General features: G+C 40.0%; 2 protein-coding genes across 14 annotated transcripts in view; both read right to left on the bottom strand.

The window, feature by feature from the left end:
• Window positions 1-6,410: 6,410 nt before the first annotated feature.
• Window positions 6,411-9,975, bottom strand: LOC132988736 (CAAX prenyl protease 2-like). The gene is made up of 7 exons (XM_061056309.1): window positions 9,660-9,975; window positions 9,447-9,549; window positions 8,168-8,324; window positions 7,652-7,855; window positions 7,321-7,392; window positions 6,815-6,877; window positions 6,411-6,735 (listed from the first exon to the last, which is right to left on the bottom strand). The coding sequence occupies exons 1-7, from the start codon at window positions 9,797-9,799 to the stop codon at window positions 6,500-6,502; spliced, it is 975 nt and encodes a 324-aa protein (XP_060912292.1). The 5' UTR covers window positions 9,800-9,975; the 3' UTR covers window positions 6,411-6,499.
• Window positions 9,976-10,121: 146 nt separating this feature from the next.
• LOC132988090 (EH domain-binding protein 1-like protein 1) overlaps window positions 10,122-14,783 on the bottom strand; it is a 28,458-nt gene continuing 23,796 nt past the window's right edge. For all 13 annotated transcript variants that reach the window (XM_061055227.1, XM_061055229.1, XM_061055230.1 and 10 more), the window contains 8 exons: window positions 14,037-14,107; window positions 13,875-13,923; window positions 13,702-13,751; window positions 13,147-13,258; window positions 12,532-12,631; window positions 12,377-12,450; window positions 11,797-11,911; window positions 10,122-11,504 (listed from right to left, as the gene is read on the bottom strand). In XM_061055227.1, coding sequence (XP_060911210.1) covers window positions 11,417-11,504; window positions 11,797-11,911; window positions 12,377-12,450; window positions 12,532-12,631; window positions 13,147-13,258; window positions 13,702-13,751; window positions 13,875-13,923; window positions 14,037-14,107 — 659 coding nt within the window. In that variant the 3' untranslated portion in view covers window positions 10,122-11,416. The remainder of the gene's footprint in view (window positions 11,505-11,796; window positions 11,912-12,376; window positions 12,451-12,531; window positions 12,632-13,146; window positions 13,259-13,701; window positions 13,752-13,874; window positions 13,924-14,036; window positions 14,108-14,783) is intronic.

The following is a 14,783-nucleotide window of genomic DNA, read 5'->3' on the forward strand; positions in this document are numbered from 1 at the left end:
GTGTGTGTGTGTGTGTGTGTGTGTGTGTGTGTGTGTGTGTGTGTGTGTGTGTGTGTGTGTGTGTGTGTGTGTGTATCCGTGGCTCGAGGAGAGGAAACAGGAAATGCCAGATGTGCATCAGCCTGACCTCTCAGTAGCTGGGGTGCCGGAAAGTATAGTTTTGGGGGTACCTCCATTGCCGTCACATGATGCTTCCACCATGAATGAATGGTATGCCTGGTGCGAAGTCAAAGGCTGTGTTTAGATTTTCCAAAGAAAAATAGGATCTTCTTTCCCTGTAGCTTTGATGCAAGCAAAGCCAAAGAGTAATAAAGGAAGCCAGTAGCTGTGATTCTGAGGATTAAACCCTGATGAGTGTGTTACTGATTTAAAGCTTTAGAGGGACACTGTGATTTAAAGTAAACCAAACACAAACAAAGAGCGGAAAATTGCTGGTGCGCACAATAGTTCATCACATAAATGCTTGTCACACTTCTCATGTGCGTGTGGAAAGTGTGACCTGCCACAACACCATTTAGGCAGATTGATGTCATTATCAAAATCTGCAGTTTATGTCTTGTGTGGTCTAATGTGGATTGGCTGCATGCAAATCAAAAAATGGCCGCAGCGTTTCACCCACTGCAGCTTTGAATCACCGACTGATGAGATGGAAAAGTTGTGCTGTATGCGTGTGTAGCTGCATCACTTATTAGCAGTATCAGTGTGTGTCTGAGCCTGTCTTCTCTCTGTGTACGGCAGATGAGTTGTCTGGCTGCCGCAGCGTGTTGGTTTTGGCTGACAGAATATATACAGTTGCACTATTCAGCAGGATTTTCCAGTTATGTAACAACCATCGGAAATAGATTGAGAACAAACATCAAACCTCAGGATCCCGGAGAACCTAAAGAGCCTTTTGGTTTTGTTCCCTACCTCTTTCTCCTCCTCCTCCCGTCCTCCTCTGACTTCTCTTTTTCTTGGACTACCCCCATCCTTCTCTCTACTCTGCCTCCTCTCCTTATTATTCTTTCTACCCCCTCATCCCTCCTCTCATTTCTTGCACCCTCTTCTTCCTCTTCTTCTCCTTATCTTCTCCTGCTACTCCCCCTCTTCTCTTTTAGGCTCATTATTTTGGCTCTGAAGTCAGCGTTCTCTCTCCCAGACCCCCAGCTTTTTTACCCCAAACCTCCCACTCTTGTTCTGTTTATTCTATCATTCAGGCCGCTCGACCCGTCCTTTTGCTCAGACAGCCCCGCCCCCAGAGACACATACCACAAATGTAATTGATAAAACAGATGAAACTTCTTCTTTCCACAGTCCTGCACTTCCAATTCCCCTTTTTCACATTAATGTACTTACAGTACCTGAAAGCCGCTCTATCTTCCAACCCAAAGACCTCTAATGGAACATGCAGATCTCTTGATTTTATACTCCCTGTCTCAGAGGTCACAGCCTTCTCCGTATCTCCTTGACTCCTAGCAACTTGCCTAATATCCTAACTGGCTCTGATACTTTCTCAACATTTTAGCTTCCAAGCAGCTGAACTGATTCTTCCAGCTCCAAATCCTCTCCATTTCACTTCAACCTCTAGCTCTGTTTTTAAGCAGCTGAAAAGCTGCTCCTGATTTGATTTTCTGTGGAGGTCCTAAACCTCTGGAATCTGGATTGATAAAACACAAAGAGTACTTTCATTCTCTCAAATAACACAGGGCTTGTATTACATATTTCACATTATCAGACAGTTTCTCCTGCAGGTGCTCAGTGTTACACTTACTTATACACAGAAAGTGACTGAAATTGTTGAATAAAGAAGAATACTGGGGAATAGAGAGTAGTAAAACAAAAGGCCTTCTTTCTTGCTTTTTCAAGGGCAGACATGGACATCTTTACCAGATTTCATGGCAATTAAACCAACATTAGTCTTAGCTGAGATAGTTCACTCTTAAGACAAAAGGTCTTGGGGTGCTGGCTAAGCTTAGGAGCAGGCAGCAACCATTTGGTGCATGTCAACCCCCACACTCTCTTCCCGACATTTCCAGCTCTCTTCTGCTATCCAATCTGTCAAAGGCAAAAGACAAAATGTTATAAAAAATATACATTTTCTTTAACTAATAAGACGCATCAGAGATCAGGAGTGCAGCATGCATAGATAGCATCTTGAGAACCGTGGAAACTGATTCAAGCTGAATATGTTAGATCGAAAAATGTTGTTGAAAAACGCACCAGATCATAATACAATCTCTGATCCTCACTTGCAAGTCATGGCACTGTGCATAATGTCAGAAATCATGGATTAGTTGCCCTAAAGATCAAAAGAGTAATCGTGAAAAAACAAGCTTTTATCTTGAGAAAACCAAATAATTATAGCTTGTGATCAATCTATACAGTAAACAGTTCACTAAAAAGTCAGGTCATCGACGATCAGTATGTTCCATCTTAATAAAAAGAAAAGTAATTTTACATCATTGTAGCACTTTTTTATAAGTACAGTTTTATAAAGAAGTCTGGACAGTAATACACTTTACAAGTTTCATACTTATTTCCGCTTCTGCTTTGACAGTTTAAATGCTCCTCTCTTTTTTACTTGACTTCTGGATGGGGGAAAAAAGGAGTGCCACTGCTGAAGAAGCCTTCAAACTGAATTCTAGGAAGCTTCAGTTTTTCTGCCCTTGTTGTTTTGAGCATAAACTTGCAGCTTTTGGGCTTTTTATTGAAGCTTTTCTGCAATATCAAATACAGCAGGACACGTCAGTTGTTCATTTTTCCCAACCGCTGGTGTCCTATGACACACACACACACGAGTGCATACACACACATAGACACACACACACACTGAAGCAATTAGCTGTGGCCTTGTGGTTAAATAATGGAGTATAGGCATTCCTGGTGATTTTGGAGGAGTGCAGGAAAAAGACGATTCTTTTTATCCCCTTTTTCTACAAGGTCCATATGTTTCATCTTTCATAGCAGACATGATCGCCTCCTTCCACACCCAAACCATCAACAAATATTCACCTCAAATATCTGAGCAGGCCGGGGTTGCTGTTGAAATGTTGAATCCAGAAGGAATAATCATCCTGCCAGCTCAAGTCTGCAGTTACTTGAGTAATCAACTAAAAGCATTTTTAGATTGGGAGCTGTTAGCTAGTTGGTTTGCAGCTGTCTAAATTGTGTCTATATGCCAGGTGACCTTTATGAACTTTTACTGAACCTTGGAATCGTTATTGAGCTTGTTTTTCAGCCATGTCTGTGTTTCTTCATGCTTAATTTCCCTCATGTTCACACCTGGGAGCTGTCCAGTACAAGTACCAACACCCACTGTAATCCACCGAGGATTTTCAGATTGTGGGTTTGCATCAAAATCCAAAAGTGGAGCTGGAAAAACTACATTGTAGGTTCATCCATTTATTTACCTGACATTTTGATGTAGGTCATTCTTTTTTCGTGCACTGCATTCTTTAAACTGGTAAAACAAAAAGGAAAAAAGATCTAAATGAAATTGCCTGAATTCAGTTTTTTTAATTTCTGGTTCAAAAGTCTGGTTTAGAAAAATCTGTTTAAGATGGAAATTTTAGTGGCCAGCCCTTTTATGCCAAACATTTGCTCACTTTGGAGAAAGATTTAAAAAAAATAAAAATAGGAACATGACTAACAAAGACTCCAGTCACACAAATGCACACTCGTCTGGACTGCAATTGAACTCACACATGCACAAACAAACCACCGACAAACTAAAACTCTGCAATAAAATCTTGAGAGAACTGTTGCATTTTAAAGAAGTGCTTGGAGAGGCAGAAAGAGAGATGGAGAGTGAGTGCTCCGAGAGGCTAATTCCTGACAGATTATTCCTTTACCAGATGATACGCTCAGCTTTTCCATAGACACAGCCACACACATAAACACACAGACATCTAACACTTCTTTGTTATGTCTTTCATGTAAGTCATAGTTCTCCTGAGATGAAACATTAATGGTAAATGCATAAATTATGGGGAGAAAAGATGATGACTTCACAAAGAAAAGGGATGAGGACATATGCTCAACAGAATGGTAGAGAGGACCTTTGAGATAACTCACCACATGTCTGACTTCTATCTGCACTGCTTCTTCTTATTGTCTCAGGTCTTAAAAAAAAGTATTTTGCTACCCACATCCTTTACATGACCTTACCTCAATTTAATTTTAATGTGCGCCTCTTTAAAACAAAAACAAATTGCAGAGGAAGACTGAACGGCCTGACTCAGCATCAGCACAGGACGTTTAGGCTAATCATTCCCTCAATCCACATGCAGGCCATTTATGTGCAAGGTATTGGAATAACAGTCAACATATTTTAGCTCTCGGTTAGCTCTGCTGTCTTTGTTTCACATTCCCAACTGTGACACAGTGGTCACCTGGAAGTCTCCGTAGGCGTCTGAAGAACTTGAGGCCGTTTACATTTAATTTCAGACTCAGTACATCTCTGGCAAAAACACTCTGAGGAAAATGGGTACAGTTGCTTGTTGAAAACAGCTGTCAAGTTGATCCATGACAGTCCCCCTAAATCCCCAAACTCTCAGCAGCAGCTTTGTTGAACTGGAAAGATCCCAAAAATGAGAAGGAAAGTGAAAGTGCAGCAGAGGGGGATAATGATGACAAATCAGCAGTCGCTACACCTTCGTTCATCCATTTAAGGATAAGAAGTTAAACCCCAGTTTGTAACAATAAGATACATAGCTACTGCTGACATGCCTGCACAGTAAAGGTGAAACCACAGACGGATGCTGGCTAGCTTAGTTTATGAAGACTGTAGACGACTAGCATGTCCAAGAGCAGCAAAACACAAAACCAACTCCAAAGCTCACTATTACACGTTTACTGGTCCCAGCCAACATATTAGTTCAGCATTAAATCACCAAACATTTTCACTCTGTCGTGTTTAAACAAATAAGAGAGATCATTAGCTTAATTGAGTTGATTGTTTTATTAAGGGTAGAGGGATGCTAGCAGCAAGTTATTAAGTACAAATGCTTTGTCATATGCACAAGGCACCCATAATTGTCTGTTTCATGGTAATCATTAGCTTCTGTTTTAGGATATCCTTTCTTCCTCTTCAACACGTGGTTAAAGCTGTGAAAGGTTACTACTTGATGAGATTTAGGAAATCATCCTGATGTGGTTTGAATTAGTTACTCTGTTTTAGCGTTTTATGATTAGCATAACTAAGCTAAGCTAAGCTAAACTAAGATACATGAAATGCTTAGCCAAGCTCGGCTACATACAAAACACATCGGCTATATACGGAGCAAACTTCACAGTTGTATCCATCTTCTCATTTAAGACTTGGAATAAAGAAAGCAAATCATCATGTTTCCCAAAATGACAAAAAAAAAAATCCATTAAGCTGCAAAATAAAAAAAACGGAGTCTCCTCTTTAAGTTTAAAAACGGGCATTTAAAGGTCTAGGGTTCAAATCTAAGCCTTGCTAGTTCTGTTTCATGACCAAATAAAGCTGGAATTAAAAAATGTTTATCAGAACTATTTAATACAGACAAAACTTGAAATAATGTTTTTTATGTTGCAACCAGACAACAAAGCAATAATAAGTATGTGCAGAGAACTGAAGGGAATACATTGTGCATGACTTTCCTGATGAGGTGTGTAAATCTACAAATGTCGATGTAAATGATCTGCCTTCCCTGGTTTAGGTTATTGGTTTTTCTTTTTGTAATTGGCTCATCAGTCTGTCTCATTAATCTTACTTGTCTGTCACAACCTTTCACCTCTCAGTACTAAACCCTCACTGTTTCCACTGACCCTGCATCCCCTCTAGTTCCCCCACTCTGCTACTCCACATTCTGAATTTCCTCAGGGACACACTTATGTTTGCTCCCATCCTCCACTTCTAGCTTCACTTTTCTCTTCTCTTTTATTTTTTCTTCTCTTTTCTTCTCTTTCTCTCTGTTGGCATTGTTGTTACTTCTGGCTGTCGCTGATTTTTTTTTTTTTTTTACACAAGTCTGGCTTTAATTGCCTTATTTTTTCCGAATAATGTCATTTAATATAGCTGTCGCTCTCCACATTGGTTCCTTCTGTGTTTGTTGGCCCTCTGTCTCTCTGCCTGTCTTCTCCACTCTCCATCCCTTTTCAGCCGTTTGCTTTCACAGGTCAATCTGTTTTTCGATAACACACACACATAAACGCACACGCGCACACACACACACACACACACACACACACACACACACACACACACACACACACACACACACACACACACACACACACACACACACACACACACACACACTGCTCTTTTTCTTTCTCAGCCAGGGAAAATTGTCCCAGTGTTCTGTTAATACAGTAGGAAATATTTCCAACCAAGCAGGAAATGTCTGCAGTGCTAGAACAGTTCTTTTCTCATGCACTCCAGCAAGCTAAAAATGCACTCTCTCTTTTCTTTATAAAAGGTTTTTATTTGAAAAACCCAACACAAAATGAACTTCATTGGAGAAACAAAATGTTTCAAGAGTGGGTGTATATTTCATTTCACTGGATCTGGCAGACAGAGGCTGGAGGGGGGAGCCAGGCTGCAGACAGGAGCGACACCATAGAAGAAGGGGTCTGTCAGTGGGAATAGGAGCACCAGAAACAGCAGCAAACCCATAACATATGAGAGGAGAAGAGGTGACTTTTGAGGGTGTTGAAGTGCTGCACTGATGTCTGGAAGGCCCTGACTGTTACAAAACGAATGGCACAAAATTGGACCCACCACATGGCCTGTAGAGAGAAGTGAAAAGTTTCAGAGATGTGAAACGTCGACGTAAGAAGTCAATGTGCTGTTAAACTCATCTCTCACCAGTTCTCATGAAAATGAAGGCGGTAAAGGCACCAAACACAGTTGTGTATAAGAACTGGATCCCTGGAACAGAATAAAACAAAGAAAATATAAGGCTTTTCTATATGAAATAAGTTTATTAAATATATCTTTATATCTCACCTGTCCATATAATATTGCCAAATTGATGAAGTTTACAAACACGGTTTTGGATATTGATGACTTTTTGAACAAACAAAATGACTACAAAAACTCATACTGAAGAAATCCCAAGTAACATGAATTCCAAGGTTTTCATCAACCTTAATGCTCATAACTTATATTTCATTATAAAGTTATCATCAAACCATTTACAATTGAACAAAGGGACCTGCACAGTTGTATTCATTGTCATAGATTTTCCACATGTTTTTAAGATACACATCTGTTCTTTATAAGTGTCTTTACAAATTGTATAATTTCACATTTAATACATTTTCTTTTATACTACAGTAATAAGTTGAGGAAAGTTTTCTTCGTTGACTCACCTGAAATCGAGAGGATGACTCTCATGCTGTCCTTGTGAAGCCGCCGTTGTTCTATGATGTGGTGTAAATGAGCTATGATGACACAATAAAGCGGCTATGAGTTATGGAGACAACCATAACGACGAAAACTACAAAGGAAATCACAATAATGTAAAACTTGCTGACACTGAGTGAAAATTAAGGGCAACAATGCAGGAAGTAAACTTATTTACTCAATCATTCATGAATCTAATGCGATAATGTCACTTTAGTCGAAATGCTTACTGCAACAAAGTTTAATGTATACATTCATTTTGTGTTTGATTATCCTCTGTAAGTCTGGATGACATACCCACACCAAAAAAGAGAGGAGCAGTAAAGATGGCAGCTGTGGGTCCTGTGCACGGCACCAGCATGGGCAGCATCGCTCCTCTGAACACAAGCTCCTCTGTCACTGGTGCCACCACCTGGTTCCTGAGCCACACTGCATCTCTCGCACACTGCCTCCATGACTGAACATCTGGGCAAATAAAAGTCAAGACTTTACGATGACATATACATCATCAAATGCTGAGAAGATTTATTTTAAAGTTTAGCTCACTAAGTGCAGACTGCAAGACCCTGTAAGTTTTAGGTGGGCTTTACATCCATACGCTTTTCAATTGTTTATAAAAGCAAATCATCGAATGGTAACACTGGATATTCAACCATTATTTTGGTGGGAAATAATAACAATAATAAGAATTTACTTCTCAATACAATCTGTGCTTCTAGCCAAACCCCATGAACCCATTTTATTAAACCAGCAGTAAAAGGAGTTGCTCATGTTGAATAAACTCTTGTTCTTGTTATTTTAGCAAATAAGTACTATATATTTTTTGTTGTAGGCAAGAAATGCCTTCTTTTTCTATGTTTTCTCTGGAGGAGACCCCCTGACGTACCATGGTGAGTAGTAAAGGCAATAAAGCTGCAGGAACCAGACCTTCCAAACGAACCCCCATCAGCTCCCAAACAGACACGTCCACCTGAAACAGCAAATTGTGACTTTGTAAACATCATTTTCGCCTTAAAGTGATTAAAAAGTGAAGCTAATGAGACCCCAGGCTTAACCGTACAAAACACCTTATGTATGACTTATATGCAAGGTCAACTGCACTGGGAGGTCAGGGGTCAGTCCCTCTTGTGAGTTGTCCTTGAAAAACAGCCTCATTCCGATTTACTGACACTGACCTTTGAGTACAATGCAGTGTGAGTGCGCATAGTGTGAGCATGTGTATCTTGTATATTGAATATACTTCTGTTATGCATTATAACCGTATGACCACTCAAACTGCCAGCCCTTTACACATTACTATTCCGCAACAGCCCCGTAACAAAACTTCACAGTCACCACACCTTTGTGCTTAGACACTGCATTCTCAGCAGCGTAATATTAGTATCCCTGTGATTTTACATGCCGTTTTGGTGTTGCAAAGGAATGCGAGGCATGAGTTGTAAACAAAGATGGAATCTACACACAGTCACCTTCTTTACGCCATGTTACGCCTCTGTCAGGCTAAATATCGGCCCAGTGGTGGTATGACTTTGCCCCCACCATTATGCCTCTACATTACAGGCAAGGAGTATAAATACCCCACCTTGAGCTGGCAATGTGAAAGGGACTTCTATGTATACTTGTTCCAACCATTCACATACACATTCATGCACTAATGGCAGACACGTTCTAACAACTACAATTTGTGGTCTATGCCCTATGACACTTTGAAATGTGGACTGCAGGAGCCTGGGATTGAACCGCCGACCTTTACAAGTCAACCCACTCTACCTCTGAGCTACAGCTGTAGACTATCTGAGCTACATTTAATGTCTACAACTCTACTTTGCAAATATACGGCTACAGATTTATTCTTTGGGAGTGTATGTGTGTTCAGTTGCAAGTTTATGTGTTACAACTGCTATTACCTGACTAATAAAATACTTTAGTTAGTAGAAACACAAATTAACTTTGAGTGTTTTTCAAGTGAGATTGTGACACTTGCAAAGAGTGGTAAACTGTTTTGTTTATTTCTTGAATTATGGCCATGTTGGAAAGTGTAGAGATCAAAGTCAGCGGCAGATCATTGCATGTTTTCTTGCTTTGTACTCACTTTGACATCGGCCCAGTGTATCCATACCTTCACCACTGCTGGTGACAGCGCAGAGACCAGCAGCACACTGGCACAGCGACGCTTTATCACACTGGGATGGTCCCTGCAAACACACACACACATACCACATACCACACAGGCACACACACACACACACCAAATTTACAATTCCAGTCTAACAGCAGTGTCTCAGATCTGCTGTAGGTTGTGTACCTGGGTAAGCTGCTTCTCCAGACGTACAGGCTGCCAACGTACACACACGCGAGCAGAAGGCAGCTCAGCACACACACCCAACATCTTGTATAGGTGTTCTCCTCCTCCATTATTACTAAGTCCTGTTCTGGTTTTAGCATGACAGAACCGTAGGTGTTTTAAGAGCTGAAAGAGATTCCTCATTGAGCTAAAGGTAACTCAGGCTTATCATGCTCTGGACTGGTTACGTTCTGTCTGTCATTTCAGATTAGTGGAGCGAGCCAAGCTGATTAGCTCTAATACTCTACTGGGAGTACACACACACACACACACACACACACACACACACACACACACACTTTCTAAAGCAAAAATACAAAATGTATAAGTTGTGCCTATTCAGGTTTGTCTTGATACAGTCACATACAAAAAAAGGAAAACTGTTCATGTCGTGCCCGAAACTTAAAATATACAAGTCCAAAGTTGTAAGCAACCAACCAAATATTTATTTTTTCAACATATTTATCAATACATTTCTTCATCAGTCATTGCATCATAAATAAAGACAACTTCAGGCATACAGTGTGTGATGAGTTTACAGTAGTGACATGAGGCAGAGTACCACTTTAACAGCGCACCTCAAAAAACATGCATACAGAAGTCAAAGGATGCAGAAATGGGAATATTTCTGAGCAGACTAGAACACCACGGCCATTTACATGATGGCTGGTTTAAGGCACTGTAAATGCTACAAGCTGGAGATCACCTTGAGCATCTTCTTTGCTCAAAGAAGACTTAAAAACTTCTTAATATGAAGAAAACTTTCTACATCTAATATTTAAAAAAAGATAAAACAACTAGGTACATTATTGCAATAAGAGGATATACTTTCAATATTTCTCAAAATGTTGAAAACATGAACCTGCATCGGGGGGTCGAGTCCAGCTCATGACTTTTTAAAAGTTATCTATAACTTATAGATCTCTGGACGGTGCTGGTAGCGCAGTGGGTAGCGGGCGGCCCAGGTACGAATCCCACCTGTGGCTCATTTCGCGCATTTCGTTCCCAGCTCTCTCTCCCTGATTTCCAAATCTGTGCACTGTCCTGTCTCTCCAATGAAGGCACAAAAAGCCCCCCCCCCCCCCCCCCCCAAAAAAAAAAAAAAAAATCTTTTAACTTATAGATCTCAGCGTGTTCAACTTAAACATTTGACACTTTTGGGCTGGAATATCTGAAACATAAATGTAGAGAAATATCAACAAAACCAAATGAAACAAACTTCTTACAATTAGGATTGAAGTGTTCTACACTGCACACTTTTTTGTTGTTGCCATATCTTATCTTGTCATGACCCAGGAATCCTTTTCTAAATATATATAAAAGAGAAGAGAAAAAGCCAGTGATTCTATTCTAAAGAAAACTCAAAGAGGAATAGACACACTAACACATATACCAACTTGTGCAATAAAACTATCTGACACATCATTCCAATAAATAAAAACATGTGAAAAGAACCAAAATAATACTTTAACATTAAGACAGACTGAAACAATAAAAACACTTTCAAAGAGGACGCATTTTGCAGCCCTCATCTTGTCACCTGGTTTCCTCATGATTGGTTTTAACAGTTCTCCATGAAGGTAAAGGCAGAAGGAATTGAGGAAAACTGAATTCCTGTTTTAATAATATGTGCAAAAGTTGAAGGAGATAAAACAAACACGTTTTTTTTTTTGTGGAGCTTCAGACACTCTGTAAGAAAGCTGTTTGTGTCTCTTTTCTCACTGTAGGACACACTTTTCTTTGTTGCTGTATTTTCTCCTCCTCATCTCTAGACCCCGTTCCAGACGCTCATCCTCCTCCAAAGCCCTGCAAAAAAACATTTGACATATTTTATGATTTTGAAAGTTAAGATTACACGCATGAGCCAAAATATTCATTTGAAGTATACATTTGTAAGAAGAGACGTACAAGATAAATGAAAGTGTTATTTTTGGAGTGATTTGCTATCTCCCTGTTACTTGTTCTATCTAACACACAAACACACACACACACACACACACACACACACACACACACACACACACACACACACACACACACACACACACACACACACACACACACACACACACACACACACACACACACACACACTCACCCTCTCTCCTTGGCATCGATGTCTCTGATGATCTCGTCTCGTTGGTTGACCAGAGACACGAGCTCCTGGAGGAGCAGCTGCTCCCTCTGCTGCTGAGTGGACGACTTCTGCCAGTCTACATGACAAACAAGAGTCATGTAAGAAACAGCTCATAAAACCATTTACAGTCAGAGATGGACAATTGATCAAAATTCCATCTGCATTTATTGTTTATTTTTTAATCAAAAGTCCTCAATCATTTTACTGTCTACACTGTCTCATTACAATTTAATCAATTACTTTCAATGCAAAGAAAGGCAGAAACAAAAATGGATTCAATTCTGCTAAAATTGAATTTATCTGATAGCTGTAGTTAGTTGTAGCTTTGCAGACAATCCTTTCTTATTTAGCAACGTCACAGTGTACAACCCTCTATGAACATGTGATTCTAATGTTGTAGCTGGTTAAGGTGAGAATAATTTCAAGTAAACTTGCCATTGTGTTGGGTAGTTAAATCTGAAGAATGCATCATAGTTAGTGAAATAATTAGATACTAAATGAATTGGTCTGAATAATTTGTCCACCACTGTTTGTTACCAACCTTCTATCGCCATCATGACCCGAAGCTCTCTGTTCAGAAGCTCAAATCTCCTCTCCAGATCCTGCTCCTCCTGCCTGCAGCAATAGTGAGTAATTCATGTTCATTATACGGTATGCAATCTTACATGTGTAACCAGTTTGTGCAAGAGGTCTTACAGTAGTTCCAGGTTGTCCTGTCTGCGAATCAGAGCGTTCTTCTTGTTCACCAGAGTGAACCACTCCTGGATCAATCGCTCCTCTTCATCACGGTCACTACCTGTAGAAATAGAGGAAACGAGCACTGCTGGGTAAATATCAAGTGTCCAAAACACAAGGGGACGCTAGGGGTGTTGGACTTCTTAGTTAACATCTAAGACATCTGGGAACCTTTCAATTTAATTATGGGTTCCTAAAAAGTTGTGAAACGTAATTTGCATGTTGAAAGGCGACAAGCAGAAAATGAAATATAACGGTGAGCTTATGGTTGACCTGCAAGTCGAGCTGTTTCTGTGAATTATAACAAAGACTCAAAGCAAAAATAATGCAAACTATAATTGTGGGCAACAGAGGACATATCTAAACTTGGTCGTTCTTCCATTGGAATTCACCTACTTCAGGTCAGGGAGGAGGATGAAATGGATTTAAGATTCTGGACTTGTGCAGTAATTTAAACCTGACTTTTTTTAAACTACTTTACTACTACTACTACTAAAAACATTTCAATTTACATTTCTCTGCATTCAGCTCTCATCCCTTCTTTATGATTCATATCTATTTTGGCATGTGACTCACCTGTTTCCATGAGGCTTCGCAGTCGTCTCTCCACCACAGCAGCTCTGCTGTCAATGTGCTTCTGCTCTGTCTCTAAAGCCGCCAGCTCACTCAGCACATATTGACTGGTGTCCTGCAGACACTGACCACAAGCCCAATTTCACACGCACGCACGCACGCACGCACGCACGCACGCACGCACGCACGCACGCACACACACACACACACACACACACACACATGCACACAAACAATCCCACGTGAACATACACGAAGACAGGGGAAAATAGAAAAAAACAAAAAAGGGGTTTGGGGAGACAAGTGGAACCAGAAGGTCAAAGGTTAGAGTGTGGCTAAAAGGATGGAAATACAAGCTGTGAAAGCAGTGAGGTTAGGAATCTGGGTTGAATTATTCATCATGACTTGAACAAGTTTATCAAAAATATGATTCAATCCTTGCAGCAATCCAAAACTTTTAAATATGTTTATTTTGATATTTTGATATTTTATCAGATGGTCAGACCAAAGATTGAGAAAAGAAAAGCAAAACAGAAAAGTGAGGGACATGAAACTGACCATCGCTTCCTCTTGTTTGGGAGGCCGTGTGTCCGCTGCACCCTGCAACTCTGCACACACACAGACCAAAGTGTGAATGAAGAGGGACAACAGACAAGAACAGGAATGGGAATGTATATCAGTATTTCAAATATTGAGTATCATCTTTAAATGCTATGGCTTCAGACAACCACCTGTTTTGTTGGTGATATCTGTTGAAGAGTGTGTCATTGTGTCTTCATCCTGGACAAGAGAGACATGAAAGGTTTCAATACATTAACTACAAATAACACATAAAGATAACTGTCAAGAGGTGATATAACGTTATTAAAGTTTGTCAAAACAAAGGCTGATACCTGAGGAAGGTCAAATTTAACAGCTTTGTTAATCGACCTCGGTGGAGGGACTGGGGTTATCGACTCATCCGCTGAAAAAGATGAAACAGCATGTTTATTTTCAAGCAATGATCGAGCAAATAGCTAACCAAACAAGCCCACAAATGTTAACACGTTTAAACTGAACAGACAGAATCTGTCATGTTAGAAAAAAATGAAAAGAACTTGGCATGACATGTTCATAAAGGATTGATCAATAACTAAGAAGGTGATTAACAAAAAATGTTTTTCAAAGCTTTGAACCAAGAAAAATACATTCATGGCTGCAGCAGTCCATTAAATGATAAACTTTAGATGTTTATTATTTCACAACATTCACAAAGACATTCAACATTGCATTGGCATCTTTGGGAACCTTAAAAAACAGAGCTAGAATCTTAATTGGGGTGCTCTAAACTTGATTTAATGATTTCTGTTGTCTTCTGTCTGGTCTCCTAAGCTTAAACTGTCCGACTTCACATTCCTAAGTTCCCTGGAGACACAGAAATGTTCCCACTCAGCACCAGCGACAGCTGAGGCTAAAAGGCATTGTGTCCATCTGTCCTTCTGTCCTATTTTCAAGAACGCTATATTTCAGGAAAAGCTTGAAGGAATTTCCTCAAAACTGGTATAAATGTCCATTTTGACTGAATGAAGACCTGGTCAAAGTTTAAAGGGTTAGGGTTAAACCAATGTCTAGTAGGAAACATTTGTGTCCGACTACACATA

Source organism: Labrus mixtus, chromosome 14 (genome assembly GCF_963584025.1).
Source record: "Labrus mixtus chromosome 14, fLabMix1.1, whole genome shotgun sequence".
In the NCBI taxonomy this organism is placed as follows: Eukaryota; Metazoa; Chordata; class Actinopteri; order Labriformes; family Labridae; genus Labrus; species Labrus mixtus.

Coding starts and splice junctions, on each gene's coding strand:
- LOC132988736 (XM_061056309.1), bottom strand. CDS start 9,799: ATGCTAAAACCAGAACAGGACTTAGTAATAATGGAGGAGGAGAACACC. Junction 7,393..7,651: donor TCCTCTCTTTTTTGGTGTGG/GTATGTCATCCA, acceptor GTGTCATCATAG/CTCATTTACACCACATCATA. Junction 6,878..7,320: donor AGTCATCCTCTCGATTTCAG/GTGAGTCAACGA, acceptor ATTCTGTTCCAG/GGATCCAGTTCTTATACACA.